Below are 20,512 nucleotides of genomic sequence, written 5' to 3'. Positions count from 1 at the left end.
TGTCAGTATGATTGCCGATTGATATTACGTAGTAATAGTAATTCCTGGCCCGTAGTATCAAACACGAAATGGACAGACGTATCATCAATAAGATTGCTTTCGCTCACGAGTCTCAACTAATCCATCCGTGAGTCAATCTGCACATCAGTGTAGATGAAGATTGGGTGGACAAGTCGTTGGACAGCCAACTGAACCAATCGCCGCCATCAACTCCAGATCTGCCTGCGCTGGCCGGCGGTGGTCGTGACGATGGCCAGCAACAAAACCCGACAACACCTGTCGTTGGTGACCAATAACCGGCCACTTCGCTAGTATTGGAGCAGAAAATTGGAGCAACAGTTGATGGCAAAGAATAGCCCAAAAAAACAAATGATGTCTACATTGATCTGCCAATCAATGAACGGCTTTCACAAACTGTCGGACATATCGATGCTGTAATCGGTCGGTCGGTCAGTCAATGTATCCACAAAAGCCCGACGGGAAAGTAGCGACCAATAATTGGACGACTTGTTTATGTATTTATAATTTTATTGAACAAAAATTTAGTTTTAAATAATAATAATAATATAAAAGTTTAATTTATACAGTATTTCTATAAAGTTTTTTTTTTATAAACATTTTATTATTTAAATTTAAAATTAATAAATAAAATATAGTTTTTTTTAAATATCTAATAATATATGTATAAAATTTATTAAAATTTTTTATTATAGCTAAATTATTAAACAAAAATAAATAATTATAGCTTTGATAAAATTACTAACAATGTAGTAATTATTGTAGTAATAATATTTGATGGTATTGTTAGTGCATTTGATGGACAGTCGTGTCTATTGGCAATATATGGATAATCATGACATACCGTATCGTATTTAAGCCATTTTTGTTTAGTTAATGTTGTATTACATACAGTAAAGTCATCGGCATTGCATAATGTCTGGTATTTTTTGAAAAAAAAATTAATAAATAGTAAATTTTAAATACAATTAGAGATAGATTTTTTTTAAAATTTAATAAAGTTTTCAGCAATTTTTTTAGAAAGTTTATCAATTAATTAATTTCTATAAAATATTAATTAACTTTACTATTATTATTAATAATAATATATTAATGATAATAATAAAATCAATAATAACTATTAATTTTGTTAATTTTTACAAAATATAATAATATATTTCAAAAATAATTACTTATAAAAATTATGTAAATATTTAGTTATTAAACTATAATTAATTAAATTATTGAATAAATATTATAACTATTATAATGATAAAAATATAAAACTAATAGTAACATAGAAATTGTTTTATTTTTATTATCAATTATTTTTAAAAATCAATTAATTAGTTAATTATAGCTAAAATTAGGTTAATATAGTTAATCAATCATTTATATTAATGTTTGTTTTTCTAAATTACCTGGGCACTATTAATTAGACAATCGTAATTGATGCCAAACATACAGCATAGTGTTTGTAAATTTTTTGTATCCGGATTAATTTTATCAATTAATTTTTCCAATTTACATTGAACAACCTGGCTACTAATATTTATATAGCATTGACGTGGTATACCATCAATAGATAATTCACTGTTGACCTGGCTACTACTACTACTAATTATTTTTACATTGTTTTTATAATCAATATTATTATTATTATTATTATTATAACAATAGATACTTGAAATAAATGTTATTAATATTGTTAACATAAACATTTTTAGTATAATTATAAAAACTTTTATTTTTTATATTAATAAATTATTGAAAACATTATATATAGTTATAAATAATAATATAATAATAATAATATTTATAACTATTAACAAAAAACATTAAAACAATAAATATTAATTAGTTTTTGTTTGCGTAACAGATAATAATGTTTTTTTTTTAAAAAATACTGTATATTATAGTTATAAATATTATTATACCAGTACTAATAAAATATTACTATAAAAAACATAATAAACTTGTTATTTAAACAATTAAAACAATTAGAAAAATTTGAAATGTCATTTCAGGGTAAAAAATTATTGTTTAAATGTAATTGTAATTTAATATACTGTTTATTAATATTATTAATATTACATTAATATATTTTTTATAGTTAAATAATAATTCATAAATCTTGTTAATTGAATGATTATTATTTTTTTTTATAATTAAATTATTACAAAATATTTTATTATTTATAAATTTATTTGTTATATGTATTATAGTATAATAATTAGTAATTATTTACAAGTAATATAAAGTTAATAATTATAAATTATAAAAATAAGATTAATACAATATTATTATTATTAGTAGTAGTAATACTATTAACTATTAAAATTTCCTAAATTTAATTAAATAATTTGAAAAATTTTTAATATTATGTTATATCATAACAATAAAAAAATATTCAAAATATTAAACAAATATATAATTAATTGTTAGACTGCTATTATAAATAGTTAATATGAAATTTAAATTATAAATATATATTATTTTTAAAAAATGCGAGATATTTATTAATTATTGTTTATTGTTTAAGTATAATAATAATAATACTATTTTCAAAATATAAATTTTATTAAAAATTTGTACAAACAGTACTTATTAAATAAAAATAACAAATTAACAAATATTAATAACTATAAAATTATAATTCATAACCAAAAAAAAAATTAAATAAAATATTTAACATTTGAAAACTTAGCAATTGATTACAATTTATTATTTATTTTTGAATTAATATTTAATTATCAGTAAAAACAATATCATTCACTGTCTAGACATAAATGTAAAACAATTTATATACTGTATTATGAAAATGATTAGATATTTTAAAGGGTAGTTGTGTTTTGATTAACTACCGGTTCCTCAATACTATGCTGATTAATCCAGGATACATAGTGTGTAACCCGAGTGTTAACGCCGGGACTAAATTAAATTTTAAAAAATTTTAATATTATGTTATATCATAACAATAAAAAAATATTCAAAATATTAAACAAATATATAATTAATTGTTAGACTGCTATTATAAATAGTTAATATGAAATTTAAATTATAAATATATATTATTTAAAAAAATGCGAGATATTTATTAATTATTGTTTATTTTTTAAGTATAATAATAATAATAATAATATTTTCATAATATAAATTTTATTAAACATTAGTACAAACAGTACTTATTAAATAAAATTAACAAATATTAATAATTATAAAATTATAAGTCATAACCAAAAAATAATAAAATATTTAACATTTGAAAATTTTGAAAAAAAATTAGCAATTGATTACAATTTATTATTTATTTTGAATTAATTAATTAATTGTCACTCAAAAAAAAAATCATATATCACTCACTGTCTAGACATACATGTAAAACAATTTATATACTGTATTATGAAAATGATTAGACATTTTTAAAGGGTAGTCGTATTTTGATTAACTACCGGTTCCTCAATACTATGCTGCTTAATCCAGGTAACATAGTGTGTAACCCGAGTGTTAACGCCGGGACTATTTTCGCGGCCACAGCCGGCACCGAACGATACAACACCAATCAGTTCCCATTTGGTGTCCGCCGGGCGCCTGTAGACAAGCGGACCGCCAGAGTCGCCCTGACACGAGTCCTTACCGCCGGCCCGATCGCCGGCGCACAACATATTCGGTATTATATTGAACTGACTTAACGATTCATTGCATGCGGTATTGTTCCAGACCTGTACCTGGACCTCCATAAGCGTTTGGCTACCCGAGCCGCCCCATTCCTCAGCAGTACGACCCCAACCAGTTAGTACAGCATCCTTGTCATCGTAGGTATCGTTGTCACTATCCATCTGATCTAAAGCTTGAGGCAAACAAACCGGACGTATCTCTGGACTCAACCGAACCCTGTCCTTCAATTTGATTACAGCTATATCGTAGCCCTGGTTGCTGTCCGTATAGTTACCGTGCAATAGGATAGACTCGACAGCGTAACTCTTGGCCACTTCGGATTCATTCGGATTGTTCGACTCGTGTGCACCCAATCGCACCAGTAGTTTATCGGGATGTCCAGTATCACCCGATTCTAAACAATGAGCAGCCGTTACAATATAGTATCGATTGATTAGTGTACCGCCACAAAATAGTCGGCCACTTTCTTTTCGGATTATAGCGGCCATCCACGGCCACGAGTTTGGTACGGCTGGTCGACCGCCGACAATACGTGTACCGATACCGGAACCACCGCATAGCTCCTCTATGGGCTGTGTGTCCCACCATTGATCGCTCATTGATGATGATGTGCTATTAGTAGGCAATACTATCGTATCGTTTGGTATTATACTAGTAGTAGTAGTAGTAGTCGGCGACGGCGTCGGCGATACTGTCGTAACGTTAGTATTATCTGTATCTGTAGTGTTGTTGGTGGTGGTGTTATTAGTATCCATGTCCTCTATCAGTCCGTTATCACCGATCCAATCAATATAATGTGTAACCCTTGTATTAGCACCGGGACTATTTTCGCGGCCACAGCCGGCACCGAACGATACAATACCAATCAGTTCCCATTTGGTGTCCGTCGGTCGCCTATACATGAGTGGACCGCCAGAGTCGCCCTGACACGAGTCCTTACCGCCGGCCCGATCGCCGGCACACAACATACTGTCAACTATGTTAAACTGAGACAACGATTCATTACAGGCCGTATTATTCCAGACCTGAACCTCAACCTCCATAAGCACATTACTACCTGAGCTGCTGCTCTCTATCTTAAGGCCCCAACCGGCCAACATTGCCAACTTATCTTCATAGGTATTGTGTTGGCTATGGTTAAGACTGGCCGGCAAACAAATAGGCCGAACCTCTGGACTCAGTTTAACCCTATCCTTCAATTTGATTAGCGCTATATCGTAACCATTTTCAACGTCTATGTATTTTTTGTGTATAGTTATCGACTCAACCGCATAGTCTCTGGCCATGGGTTCGGTAGTGTTTTCAACATCGTGTACACCCAAACGTATCATTATATTGTCGGGTTGTTTCCGACCGAAATAACTTTTCATACAGTGAGCGGCCGTCACCACCAATTGTCGGCTGATTAGAGTTGCGCCACAAAACGGATCGTTGTCACCCTTGGAAACAATACCGGCCATCCACGGCCACGAGTTCGGTATGGCTGGTCGACCACCGACTATACGGGTGCCGATACCGGTGCCACCGCATAGCTCATCGACAGGCTGTGTGTCCCACCATTGGTCGCTCATTGATGATGATGTGCTATTAGTAGGCAATACTGTCGTATCGTTTGGTGTTATACTAGTAGTAGTAGTAGTCGGCGACGGCGTCGGCGATACTGTCGTAACGTTAGTATTATCTGTATCTATAGTGTTGTTGTTATTATTATCCATGTCCTCAACCGGCGACCAGTTATCACTAATCCAATCAATATAATGTGTAACCCTTGTGTTAGCACCGGGACTATTCTCGCGGCCACAGCCGGCACCGAACGATACAATACCAATCAGTTCCCATTTGGTGTCCGCCGGGCGCCTATACATGAGTGGACCGCCAGAATCGCCCTGACACGAGTCCTTACCGCCGGCCCGATCGCCAGCGCACACCATACTGTCAATTATATTAAACTTAGCCAACGATTCATTACAGGCCGTATTATTCCAGACCTGAACCTCAACCTCCATAAGCTCAGTACTACCCGAACCAAACTCTACTTTACGGCCCCAACCGGCCAACATTGCCAACTTATCTTCATAGGTATTGTGATCGCTATGATTAAGACTGGCCGGCAAACAAATAGGCCGAACCTCTGGACTAAGTTTAACCCTATCCTTCAACTTGATTAGCGCTATATCGTAACCATTTTCAACGTCTGTATAATTTTTGTGAACAATTATCGATTCAACCGTATAGTCTCTGGCCATGGGTTCGGTAGTGTTTTCAACATCGTGTACACCCAAACGTATCATTATATTGTCGGGCTGTTTGCTACCGTAAATACTTTTCATACAGTGAGCCGCCGTTACCACCAATTGTCGGCTGATTAGTGTACCGCCACAAAAGGGTTTGTTGGATCCCTTGGAAACAATGCCGGCCATCCACGGCCACGAGTTCGGTATGGCTGGTCGACCACCGACTATACGGGTGCCGATACCGGTTCCACCGCATAGCTCTACGACAGGCTGTGTGTCCCACCATTGGTCGCTCATTGACGAACCATTAGCAGCCGGTGTAGGAACTGTAGTATCTATAGTAGTAGTCGTAGTAATAATAGTAGATATAGTAGTAGTAGTAGTAGTAGTAGTTAGTGTGCTATTGGTATCGGTGGGAACAGTAGTTTCATTTCCTTCATTGGTATGCTTACTGATCCAATCGATATAGCGTGTAATACGTGTGTTAACACCGGGACTGTTAGCCTGGCCACAGCCGCGACCCCACGACACGACACCAATCAGTTGCCATTTGCCGTCCGATTGGCGTTTGTGCATCAGTGGACCGCCCGAGTCTCCCTGACACGTATCTTTGCCGCCATCCTTGATACCGGCGCACACCATAGTATCGGTTATGCGGCTGACATCGCCCAACGATTCATTACAGTCGGTATTATTCCAGACCCGAACATCCACTTCCAACAGTACCCGACTATCGGGTCCAGTCTCACTGGTTTTACCCCAACCGGCCAGTACAGCCGTTTCGTTGGCGTACGACACGTCACCAGTAGTGGTGGGATCGGGCAAACAAATCGGACGGACAGCCATACCGAACACTACCGGCGACTTTAGCCTCAGTATAGCTATATCGTTGACTTTGGTCGACACTGAAAACTCGTTGTGCGAAACAATAGCATCGACCTCATAGTCTCGGGCTTCGGGTTCATCATTAGTATCGTTGGCGTCCATATTGTGTGCACCCAATCTGACCACAAGTTTATCGGGTTGATGTTGGCCACCGAATAACAGGGCCATACAGTGTGCAGCCGTTACGACGTGGCGCCGGTCGATTAGGCTGGCACCGCAAAATACGTCCCGTTTCTCGGTTTTACGCGCCAGACCGGCCATCCACGGCCAGCTCTGGGGTTTGGCTTCGCGACCGCCGACAATACGTATGGCCGTACCTGTCGACCCGCATATACTGGCCACTGGTTGCTCGTCCCACCACTGTTGGTCCGGCGGTCGGTTATCTATTTATTTTTTGGGTATAAAATTATACATTTTTTTAAGCATATTAACCAGTTTGGTTAGGTTTGCTATTATATGACCTACCTGTGCCATTGATGATTACACTACTACTATTGGTGCTGGTTGAATTATTATTATCATCGTTATCATTAATATAAAAACAATTGTATAAGTTTAACAAAATTACTAATTGATAAACTAATGTAATTAAAAATTTTGTTTCTATGAATTTCATATTATTTATAGTTATTAAAAAAAAATGTTTTTTAAAAAAATAATTGTAATATATATAACAGTTTTTACTTTAATTTAATAACTATTATATATTTATTACACTACGGTATCAATCAAATAAACTTATTAATGTTATATATGTAATATAGTATATCTTAAAAATTATTTATTTCAAAAAAATTATTAATAATAAATTATTTTAAATGCAAACAAGTTATCATGCATCATCAAGGCTAAATTATTATTATTAATAATTTAAATAGTATTTATATTTAAATTATCTTATTTATTATTAATATAATTATTAAATATTAAATAATAAATATGCTAATTTGATTTTTTTTAATATAAATAATAATGTTATCATTATCATTGACTGGTAATTACTGATTATTATGTCATCTATATAAATATATATATATAAATATAGATATATTTTGTAATATTTATAAATAATTGTTTGCTAAATCAAATTCAATTATCTAATAATTTAAAAAATACGGTAATTTTTATGTCTATTTTTTAGTTAACCTTCAATTATTTTTTTTTAAATTAATTATTGTCATTATATGGCGCCTGTGTTTGATTAGGTTTCGGAGCCGTATAACAATTGCCGTAAAAACTATTGATATTAGGATATGTTAGATTATAGGACAGTGGTCATTAAAAAAAATAATTAAAGATATATACAGTCTATAATTTAAATTATATATTAAATTTACTGTATTTTAGTTATTTATTTTTTGAAAACATTTCCTAATTTGATAATTTTTTTTTTATAAATGTAAACTTATATATATATATCTATTAATTTCTAACTGATTTTTATTTATTTAAATATATAATAAAATCACAGAATTTTTTATTTAATATATACTTTTTTTCTTATTATAATTAACATAAAATTAATATACATCATATATGATTAGACTGACCACCCAATTTATTAGTAAACCTGTATAATAGTATAAAATTATTAATTTCACCTGTATTTTCCTGTATATTAAATATTATATTCCTGTATGTTAACCTGTACTTAAATAACTATATATTCGTATATATTTATAATACTATAAAATAAATTTAATTTAGATTTGAAAAGTTGAAATTATTTTATATTGAATATGAACAATTTTACAAATATTTATAAATTTTTTATATTTAAAAAAAATATTTGAAATATTTAAACTGTATATTAAAAATACAAGCAATTTTTTACTAACAAAACTTAATTCATAGTTATTTTATACTTTTATTAATCAATTAGTTTTACATATTTTAAAACTGTATATTTTATTATACAGGTTAGCCCTTTCCTGTCACCTGTATTAGACCCTTGATTCCTGTATAATACAGGCGGCACCTGTATGGGTGGTCAGTCTATATATGATATAATTGCTAATATGATATTAAATATAAACAAATTATGTATTAAAAAAAATAAAAACTTATCTATAGTTGTTGTTGATGTCTGAAAAAAATTGTAAAAAATTTAATAATAATATATTAATAATAATAAATTAAATTATCATAATTTAATATCACAATAAATAAAAATTATTAGTATTTATTGTAATAATTATCTTACATAATAAATTTTAATAATTTCAATGTTGTTTTTGTAGTTAGATATAGAAACTATAAATAAATACAATTATAAACATTTTTATCATTAATATAATAATATTGAATAAATTTATAGTATAATTAATAATATTATAAATCTATTCAATAACATTAAATTTATTTATAATATTATTAATAATATTGAATAGATTTATAATATTATTAATAATATTGAATAGATTTATAATATTATTAATAGTATTGAATAGATTTATAATATTATTAATAATATTTAATAGATTTATAAAATTATTAATATTTATAAAAAAAACATATTATTTAATTAATTTACCAAATTATATGTAAATTGATTGATGAGAAACAATTTCCAACAATAAAAACCAATCCTATGTTTAGCAAACATTTCAATTAGTTTTATTAACTATTATTAAAAATAATAGTAATTAATTAAAAAACTAATAATTAATAGTTAAAAAAAATTTTCAAAAAAAAACTTGTATCATACTTTAAATTTATTTGTAAATAATAATAATTTTCTAGATAGTCTATTATTATTATTAGGAAATTTTTTATTTATTAAAAAATTTAATAGTTTTTTCACATATAAATTGTTTAATAATTTTTCAGTTTGTTTAGCACTGGTATTGATACGACTGGCAAACAAAATGATTGTTGTAATTGTCATAAATATTATTGATAGACTTGTTAGTAAAACTATTGATATAATCAGATTGACCCGGGTAAATATTAGACAACATGTTATTGTCGATATAATTATTGTACATAGTATACAATAATAACCTAATGACCTAGACCATTTTTGATTCACTAATTCAATGTGTCTGGTTAATTTTAGTAATTTAATTGATAATTTTGTTGTTGAAAATTTATAATTATAATTATTATTATTAGTAGTAGTTTTAATTATTGTTAACAATTGTAAATTTATTTTGTGTAATTTTAATGTTTCATCCAGGCATATCAAACAAAATAATGTAACATGATAGATTAGAAATTTTATCATCCATGTATATATAAAACTAAAATATATTGAATAAATTATCAATCCGATACTAAATAAATATTTTAGATAATCAATATAAAATGACATTGATACTAATGTTGTACACTGGTATTGTATAAATAAAATTAATGATAATATGTTGAAAAATTTATTAATAAAATTATTTGAATAATAATTATAATTAGTATTATTTTTATTCCTATAAATAATTTGCTTAGTATTGAATATTTTACGACTAAATAATAGTAAATTTTTTCTATAATAATAATAATAATAATTTGCATCAAATGTTAGTAAAAATATTAGACATATGGATAATAATAGACTAATTTTCATAAATATTTTGGTTTTAGTCCATACATAAAACCAATCGCCAATCAATATAGCAATATATTTATTGTCATTGAATATAAATGATATCAATACACGTATTAATTCAATATATTTAAGTTTATTTAATATACTTGATTTGTGATCCCTGTCCTCATAAGTGGGATATGTTTTTGGTAAACCCATTTGATAGCATTTTTTTGAAAAATTATATATCAAGCTATCAATGATAACTAGTTTATTATTAATATTTTTAGACATTTTTTTTTATTATTAGAGATAGAATAACAACTATAATAAAAACTATTTTTATTTGTTGTACTTATTATTGAAATATTTTACTAAATTATATTGATATTGAAATTACATGAACTCTCATAAAATATATAAAATTATAAATAAATAAAAAATTAATTAATTTAATATTAAATATTGATTTGTTTAATATGTTATTTTAGTACAATTAATACACTATTAAATAGTACAGTATATTTAGAAACTAAATAATTTATAACATTTTGTTTCTATAAATATAACAATATTAATAAATATATATATATATATATATTATTTAATTATATAAAATAAGTTCATTAATGTTTATTTAATTTTTATTTGAATCATAATTAAAAAAATTTTATAGATAAAACTAAATGTTATTAAACTATGTAATAATTGTAATAATTTAGTATTTATTATAATATCCTAATATAACTTTTATTAAATTTAAACTTATCTTTGAATATGTAATTAATAGAAATATTTTTTTTTATAAATATTCAAATTTTTCAAATTATAAACAAGTTTCTATCGTAATGGTAATAAAACATTATTATTATTAGTAAAATATAAAAACAATTAAAGTAATTAATGTTTTTTAAAAACATAATATTAACCAGTTGAGAATGCTAGAAAGCATTTCCACACGAATTCCTTGAATTGGATTTTATTAATTTATTATTACTAATAGTAAGAATTGACAATATGAATATTAAAAATTTTTATTTTAAATTATTAATCAATAAAAATTTACAAATATAAATAATTTATTATATACTATATTTACTTAATTCAAAAAATACAACATTTAATAAAATATATATAATCAATTGGATATGTCAATGAAATCAAAATCAATATTTTGACAATTATTACAAATAAAATTTTCAGGTATTACTGAAAGAGTTATATCTAAACATTTTTGATGATACTTTTCACCGCAATTTATGCATTGAATCATATTATTATCTTCTGTTTGACCGCATTGACAATGTAATGATTTTACTACTTGTGATAATAATAGCGTTTCATTAATTATTTCTGACTTTGGCAATGATGGATTTCCTGTTTCATACCATTCACGCAATCGATTTCTTAAAGCATCACTGGAATCTAAGACATTTCGTGTACTTGGGTTAATATTAGAGCAATTATACGCCATATTTATTAATGCGTATATTCCACAATCTTTAGCATTAGGCTGTTTAGTTACTTTCCAAATGCGATAATATATAAGTGGAGTAATTTCTATTTTTCTAATAAGAGCACTCACAACGCGAATTATAAAATTATTTGTAGATTTAGAATTCAATGAATCGTAGACATTACATGTAATTATATCTGATTCATATTTCACGTGTATATATATCCAATGACCACCTGGATTAATTATGTAATGCATATTTTGTCCAGAATAGCTGAAGTAATTTCGAGGTTTAAGATAATTGTATGAAGGATGAAATAAATATGACGGCTCAAAGTTCAATGCATTAGAATTTGATAATAGAGATCTTGTTATATACATTCCATTAGTAATATGTGTATCATTTAGCCATCCATTGTCTTCTAATCCTTCAAGTATTCTCTGCTCTCTTAATTCTAAATTTTCAAATAAATGCGTGTGCGTTACTTTTGACAGCCAAATGTTTTGATTTATTAATACTTGGGATTGTGTATGCTCTTCAATTTTTGATTGAGACAACTTTTTTAAAGATACATTTGAATCTTTAATTGATAAATGAATATCAATTTGCTCTTGGCTTAGTTTAGGAATAACTAATTTAGCCTCTTTAATATTATCTAATTTTATGTATTTCAAAGTATCAGCTATTATACTTCGTTGTGATGATGAATTTAAGTCAGATTTTAGATCATTTTCTTTGTCTATGCTATTCCATGATGATAAAGTTGACAATGAATCCAAATCTGCAATACAACTATCATTTGATACGTCTATCCAAAACGGAATATGATCTGAACCGTAAAAATCATATATGTGAATATTGTCATTTTGATTTGTAGTAAAAATATAATCAATATGACTTCCGTATTTAGTGGTAGGAACATTTTTCGGTATTAATGATAGCCATTTAAATGTTTTCATAACATACTCAGTCAATCTTCTTCCATTTTCTGAATTACATTCAATGTTGAAATCTCCACAAATAATTAAATGTTCATAATCACAGGTGTTCTTTGCAATATTAACTAAAAGTTCTTTTAATGTTTTAATTGGAACATTAGATGAAATATATATTGCAACAAAAGCTATGTTGTCAATTTTCACACAAGTAATTTCATAATGCCAATTAGGATTTATATGTTTGTCAATACTTTCGTATATTATAGAAGTCTTAATATTATTTTTAACGTAAATAGCAACTCCACCTTCAGCAGTTGTAGAGTTTTCAGAATAAATATGCGACACAACTTTCAAGTCTCCAATATTTGGTAATTCTTTTCGTTTAACTCTTGTTTCAACTAGAGCTAACACATCTGATGATATTATATTTTGATCACAATGTAAATCTAACTGATTTTTTCTAAGAGATTGCACATTTAAATATGTTATTGAACAACACTTTTTTTGAAAATTAGTTTGAGGTTGAATAATTAATCCAAGTTTTGCTTCTGATTGTAATCTTTGTATTTCTTCGAAAATTTCATTATCACTAACTTTAGGTTTGAGATTTTTCAGAATATTAAAATCTCCTTCGATATATAATCCATTTATAGATGTAACACGAGAAAAAGCTGTGTAAATAAGTTCACGCGGCAATCCACGAGTTAAATTTACCAAAACTTTGTGAAATGTTGATCCTTGACTTTTATGTATTGTCATTGCTTCACAACAAACAATAGGAAATTGAGTACGAGAAACTGATATATTAAGAAAGCCACCAATTTGGAAAGTCTTTTTTACCTCATCAATAGGAGTCCATAATTTAGAAATATTTTGTTTAATAATTAATTGTTGATGTTTTCTTCTCATTTCACTGCCAGAATTTCCAGAAAATTGAATCCAAATTCTATTAATTTTTTTGGTTATTCGATCCTGTTCTATTTTCCTTAAAACACCAACTGCTCCATTAAATAAGCCATCTGTGACATCAACATTGCATGTAATCATATATTTTAAATTTAATTTAAAGTCTATTTCTTTTGGCAAACCATAAGTTTCTTGATATGTCATTGTTGATATTTTGTCTAGTATTTTCTTTTCATCGTCTTTATTTGATTTAACAATAATATCTGTGGCCATATGTTTTAGCAAATTTCCAGGTTTATCTTCTATTGCTTTTTGATTATGCGCAAATACGTCACGATTTGTGAAATACAAACAAACCGCTTCATCTTTTGTTCCATCAATTACATTAACTCGAGTTTCAAGAATGTCAAGATCACAGGTATCCAATTGTGCTTTGGCTAAACGATTTAAGCAATTAACGAATTTTAAATCATCTTTTTGACGCATAACTTGTGTTAATTCATATGCTTTAAATTTATTCCAAAGATATGGACCACATAGATAACTGTAAGCTTTGTTTTTATCGGGAATAAAAGGCCAATTACCTGCAACTGGTTTTGCTTGATGTAAATCTCCAATTAATAAGACTGAGATTCCGCCAAATGGTAAGTTATTTTGAAATATTTCTTTAAGTCGTTCATCAATCCAATTAAATATTTTACTGCTGCAAAGGCTTATTTCGTCAATAATTAATAATTTTAAATCTTTTAGTTGTACTCGCATTGTATTAGCGATATCAGCAGATAATTTGTTTAGAGAACCACCTCTTGATTGTATATGTGGAAATCCAAGTGCACCATGTAATGTGACACCGTCTACATTCCATGCCGCTTTTCCTGTGTAAGCAGTAACTAAAACTTTAATTGTTTCCTGTCTAGTTCCGGGTTGTGAATTTATTAGCCGAAGTACTGATTGATAAATGCATTTAAGGACATGACTTTTTCCAACGCCTGCAGATCCCATTAGAATATTATAAAGAGGTAGATTTAATGTTTTAAATTGATAAATTATATTCATTGTATAATTTCTCTGTTGAATATTTAACGATCTCATCATTTTACGATAATCTTCTTCTCCAATTACTTTTGGGACAGATATTCTTTCCATATATGACTTTGATTTATCCAATTTGATGTCATCATCTTCGTCAAATATGTTGTAAATTGGAGATCGCTGTGCAAGAATTTCGTGTTGACTTTCAATAGTTTCGTTCACATAATTAATTGTTTCATCTTTAAGTTCGTTCTCGTTTTCAAGTTGTGCGTCTAATAATTGATTTTCTAAAGACTGAGGATCAAATAGTTCCCTATTACTATCAATTATCTCTTTGTTTCGTTCATAGATCTTTTGACACAAATCCACTTGTATATCTTTTTCTTCATTATTCCAAGGGAAATATAGAAATATTAGCGATCGATAATAATTTTTTGGATCTGTTGTCTGGTTATATTTGATAAATCTAATTATTTTCATATTCTTTCGTTTTTTCATAAAACCCATTTTATCTTTGAGCGCAAATGTTTGTGGAAAAACATTTCTAACATCGTTAATAAGACTTTCTTCATTTTCATCTTCATCATTGTTTATATTCATTAATTGTCTATCACTTAAAGATTTGTGATATGTGTATGATGCGGCAAATTCAGCTAAACACAATTTATTCAAAGTTGGAGTATTTGGACGAGCTGAATATTGTTCTAAGATGCCTTTAAATGTTATGTCTGTTGAATCATTAGGTAAATTTTCCAAATCTTTTTTTGACTTTAACATTTGATATCTTTCATTTGGCGGTCCATTATTAATAAAAGTGCATACACGAGACATACGCGAAATAGTCATACTTAAACAATGATAAACAGCTTCTTGTGCTGAAATTTCAGTACCATTTACTAAAGTGTTTGCCAAATGTCTTACTTGTTGTTGAAGTGTTTTGTTTCCTTTTTTTGCCTCATCATTAGCTTGTTTTAATAATAAAGATATTCCTCGCATAGATTTGCTAATATATGCGCATAGGTATGTAACACAAGCGTAAGGATGTAAACAATATTGAATATCATGATTTGCACGCCATAATTTTATCCATAAACTGTTGTATGCATTTACAAAAATTGCATTTGGTTGACGTTTTAAAAAAATTTCTTCACGTTTTAAAGATGATCTCAAGGCATTGATATAATCTTTGTAAGAAATATTTAATGATTTTAAAAAATCATAAAAAGTCATGTGATTAAGTTCTTCTTTTGCAATAGGAACAGAAAGCTCTTCAATTTTTGATGAAATTAATTTGTAATTAATCTTGTGTAATGTTTTTTCAGTCAGTAATACATTATCATCTAACGGTTTTAGAATTCTTGTTTCTGGCATTGGAGGCATTGGAAAACGATAACGACAAGTATTTTTGGTTTTCATACAATTTTCCATATGTCTATGAACTTGTAATGTATTTATCAGATGTGTCGTGTCTTCATCTATAATTTGCGTCTCCTCCTCAGATTCACATTCAATATAATCAACAGTTTTAGTTGAAGATATTTCATCTATAAATTTTTCAACTTCACAAAAAAAAGTCGAATTGTTTTTTTCAAGTTTTGGCGCGTCAGATATCCATAAAAGTCCGTGAATATGAGGTGATCCTCGATGTTGAAATTCGACGCGATAATAATAGTCAGTTACACGACGTCCTTTAAATGCGACTCCAGGTAGAATAATATCTTTAAAAAACTCTCGAAATCTATTTTCAAAGTATCTACTAGTTGTTACCGGATCTCTGCGAATTAAATCTAATTTTTCATTTCTTTGTAAATCTTTTGCTTCATCATTGCTTATAATAACATTGTTTAAGACTTTGCTTAAAATAACTATTAATTCATCCCATGAAACTTCAGCAGCAGACAACGTGAAAAATAGTGTAGGTAACCCAAGTTGTCTTATCATTGCTATAGATTCGTCTCTCTTTTGTTCCCAATAAGAAGGACTCGTTCTTAATTTTACTAGACTTTTGAAAGCTTTATCTGACGCTATAGCTTGATTGAGTTTTTCGTTATCTAAAGCATCTCTTACAGTCCAATTTTTGTCTCCTACTCCTTTAACTTTTCTTTTATAAATATTAACAGCGCTGTTTGCTTCATGACATTGTTTAATTTTAAAAGTAAAAAAAAGATATGGTATGCATTCAGCACATCTTCTATCATATCTTCGTAGTTCTGATTTTGCTAAATCAGTCACACTCAGTTTCTGTTTTAATGCTTTTAGTTTACGTTCTTGACCGGCAAATAATTTTGGATATGCTAAGGCTGCTGCATTAATATCCATTAATATGTTTAAAGGTCTCTTACCTTCACCGGGAGCATATGCCACAGCTGCTTGTGGATCTTCGTAATCAAGTAGTGTATCTAAACATCCTACAATTTCTTCTTCTGGTTCTTCATTAATATTTTGAGAATTTTCATCTGCAGATTGCGTGTCGCTCATTTGAGAGAAATCGTTTGGAAATCGCTCATACCATTCATCTCGTAATTTTACTCCGGCATTTATATAAGCGTTTTGTTTAATTAAATAAGCGAGTGCTTTTCGAATAAATTCCGGTCTTACTGATTTGAAATTTCGATTTTCTTTTTTTCGTCTATCCGGATCTGTTATTCGTTTTTTTAGTTCTACACGGATTATATGAAGTTCATTTTCGAGTCGCGGAAGTAAAGGTAATGTTACATTTGGATCAACTGGAACGTTTACAACATTTCCTTTCATTTGATACTGGCCTCCTTTAGGTAATGATAATATTGTTTCAAATATTATTCTTGCAGATACCATGCGTTCTTCGAGATCGTTTAAACTTTGAAGTGATTCTGGTATTTCTGGGAAATGCAAACCATTTGAAAGAGCAAGACGTGGTGTTTTTGCATTAATTATGTCCATATGACAAGTGTTACAGAACTGATTATTATTATTATCAATATTTACTACATTTTTCACAAATATTTCATAAGCAGATTTCGATGTATTTTTAAACTTATCTTTTAGGTGTAGTTGTTCCATATTTATTCTTTTTATTTGCATTTTAAACCAAAGACATCCACAACATGAACATATTTCTGTGGGACCACACAACTTCGAAATATTAAATTTTTCTATATTTACATTTAGTAATTTTTTGTTTTTTTCTCGGATAGTAGCTTTTCTTATTTTATCAGCTTCTTTTTCACGATCACGTATTTCTTCGTTTAGTCGTTTATCTGCTTTTCGTTCTTTATCAGCTTCTCTTTCACGTTCACGTATTTCTTCGTTTAGTCGTTTATCTGCTTTTCGTTCTTTATCAGCTTCTCTTTCACGTTCACGTATTTCTTCGTTTAGTCGTTTATCTGCTTTTCGTTCTTTATCAGCTTCTCTTTCACGTTCACGTATTTCTTCGTTTAGTCGTTTATCTGCTTTTCGTTCCTTATCAGTTTCTCTTTCACGATCACGTATTTCTTCATATTGTCGTTTATCTGCTTTTCGTTTCTTATCATCTTCTCTTTCACGTTCACGTATTTCTTCATATTGTCGTTTATCTGCTTTTCGTTCCTTATCAGCTTCTCTTACACGATTACGTATTTCTTCGTTTAGTCGTTTATCTGCTTTTCGTTCCTTATCAGCTTCTCTTTCACGATCACGTATTTCTTTGTTTAGTCGTTTATCTGCTCTTCGTTCCTTATCAGTTTCTCTTTCACGATCACGTATTTCTTCGTTTAGTCGTTTATCTGTTTTTCGTTCCTTATCAGCTTTTCTTTCACGATCACGGAATTGAGAATTTTTGCGTTGATTTGCTTTTCGAATACGATTTTTTTCTCTTACACTTTCGGCATCTACATCTGATTCCATTATTTCACTTAAATTAAATTTTTATAATAAATATTAAAATAAATCACATAAATTATTAGTATATTTATTAACACAATAGCATGATGAAATTTCACATATTATTAAATATTTTGTTTACCAATTTAGAACAAAAAAACAGACTTAAAATAAAATAAAAACAAAAAAATATAACTTAATAGAAAACAAAATATATTATAGCAATTCACAATGTACTTAATATATTTTGATGTTTTCTAGTTGAAAGCAGAAAACAAACTGAAATTTTGAAGAAAATGCAAGCCCTTTTATATACAAGCTAAGACTAATATAAACCTTTTAGGTGAAGTTAAATCTTAGGAAAAGTTTATGTGTTTTGAGAAATCTGATAAAGTTTCTAAAATTTTAAACTATTATTAGACTTCAAATAATAAATTATATACAAGCTAAGACTAATATAAACCTTTTAGGTGAAGTTAAATCTTAGGAAAAGTTTATGTGTTTTGAGAAATCTGATAAAGTTTCTAAAATTTTAAACTATTATTAGACTTCAAATAATAAATAAACTTTAGCTAAGATTTAACTTAACCTATAAGTTTTATATTAGTCTTAGCTTGTATATAAAAGGGCTTGCATTTTCTTCAAAATTTCAGTTCGTTTTCTGCTTTCAACTAGAAAACATCAAAATATATTAAATACTATGTGAATTGCTATAATATATTTTGTTTTCTATTGATTTATAGTTTTTTTTGTTTTAATATAATTAAATAAAATTAGAATAAAATAAAGTTATAATAAATCGTTATTTATATTTGTTTTATTATGGCATCAACTAATATAAACTCAAGTGTTATCAATGAAGAAGAAAACTCTCAAGAAATTGACTCAAATTTAGATGAAGTTATTGAAAACGCCTTAGAAACTTCAGAATTTCAGATATTTGACGAATTGAATGCAAATATACAAGACTTGGACTTTGATATGCATGGAAATATCGCAACAGAAACCATTACTTTGGAATCGCAAAATTTGGTTAATCCAGACGTTGATGGTAATGACAACTCTCAAGAAATCGACTCAAGTTTAGATGAAGTAATTGAAAACTCCTTAGAAACTTCAGAATTTCAGATATTTGACGAGTTGAATGCAAATATACAAGACTTCGACTTTGATATGCATGGAAATATCGCAACAGAAACCATTACTTTGGAATCGCAAAATTTGGTTAATCCAGACGTTGATGGTAATGACAACTCTCAAGAAATCGACTCAAGTTTAGATGAAGTAATTGAAAACGCCTTAGAAACTTCAGAATTTCAGATATTTGACGAATTGAATGCAAATATACAAGACTTCGACTTAGATATTCATGAAAATAGCACTTTGCAAATCAATCCTAATAATTCGTTAAATATTAATCAAGAAGAAGAACAAGTGTTGGAATTAAGTATCGATGAAATGATAAATCTTATTAATGATTGAGAAAATTATACATTCTTATATCAATTAATTATAATATATTATTAAAGAAATTAAATTACTTGAATTTGACTTGAAGTAACAAAGAAGTTAACATCGATGACTCAGACAATAATTTCATATATTTAAATTAAATAACATATATTATTATTTATCTATTTGTAACAAAAATTTGAATTTAATAAATGAAAAATGAATAAAATTGAAAATTTGTAGAACAATTACTTTATTAATTTTTTTTATATAAAATTTATTAAAAACATTTACTAACAATAACAGGAATTTACAACATATTAACTCTTAGTAAATTACTGTAAGTGTCAATAAATAATTTTAATAAATTTTATATAAAGAAGATTAATAAAGTAATTGTTTTATAAATTTTCAATTTTATTCATTTTTTATTAATTAATTAAATTCAAAATTTTATTACAAATAAATTAACATAAATATATGTTATTTAATCTAAGTTAATGATTTCATAATCTGAGTCATCGATTGTTATGACTTCAATATTGTCTTCAATGGTTACCACCAGGATGT

At 28.2% G+C, this 20,512-nt stretch overlaps 1 protein-coding gene across 1 annotated transcript; it reads right to left on the bottom strand.

The window, feature by feature from the left end:
* Nucleotides 1-3,333: 3,333 nt before the first annotated feature.
* On the bottom strand, nt 3,334-7,377 carry LOC128957227 (transmembrane protease serine 9-like). The gene is made up of 2 exons (XM_054302961.1): nt 7,260-7,377; nt 3,334-7,177 (listed from the first exon to the last, which is right to left on the bottom strand). The coding sequence occupies exon 2, from the start codon at nt 7,053-7,055 to the stop codon at nt 3,420-3,422; it is 3,636 nt and encodes a 1,211-aa protein (XP_054158936.1). The 5' UTR covers nt 7,056-7,177; nt 7,260-7,377; the 3' UTR covers nt 3,334-3,419.
* Nucleotides 7,378-20,512: the final 13,135 nt, after the last annotated feature.

Source organism: Oppia nitens, unplaced genomic scaffold, assembly GCF_028296485.1.
Source record: "Oppia nitens isolate AA-2021 unplaced genomic scaffold, nextdenovo-longstitch-racon4-pilon3 scaffold39_pilon_pilon_pilon, whole genome shotgun sequence".
NCBI lineage: Eukaryota > Metazoa > Arthropoda > Arachnida > Sarcoptiformes > Oppiidae > Oppia > Oppia nitens.
The sequence above is the reverse complement of the archived record's forward strand: the minus strand, read 5'-3'. Positions and strand labels throughout refer to the sequence as shown.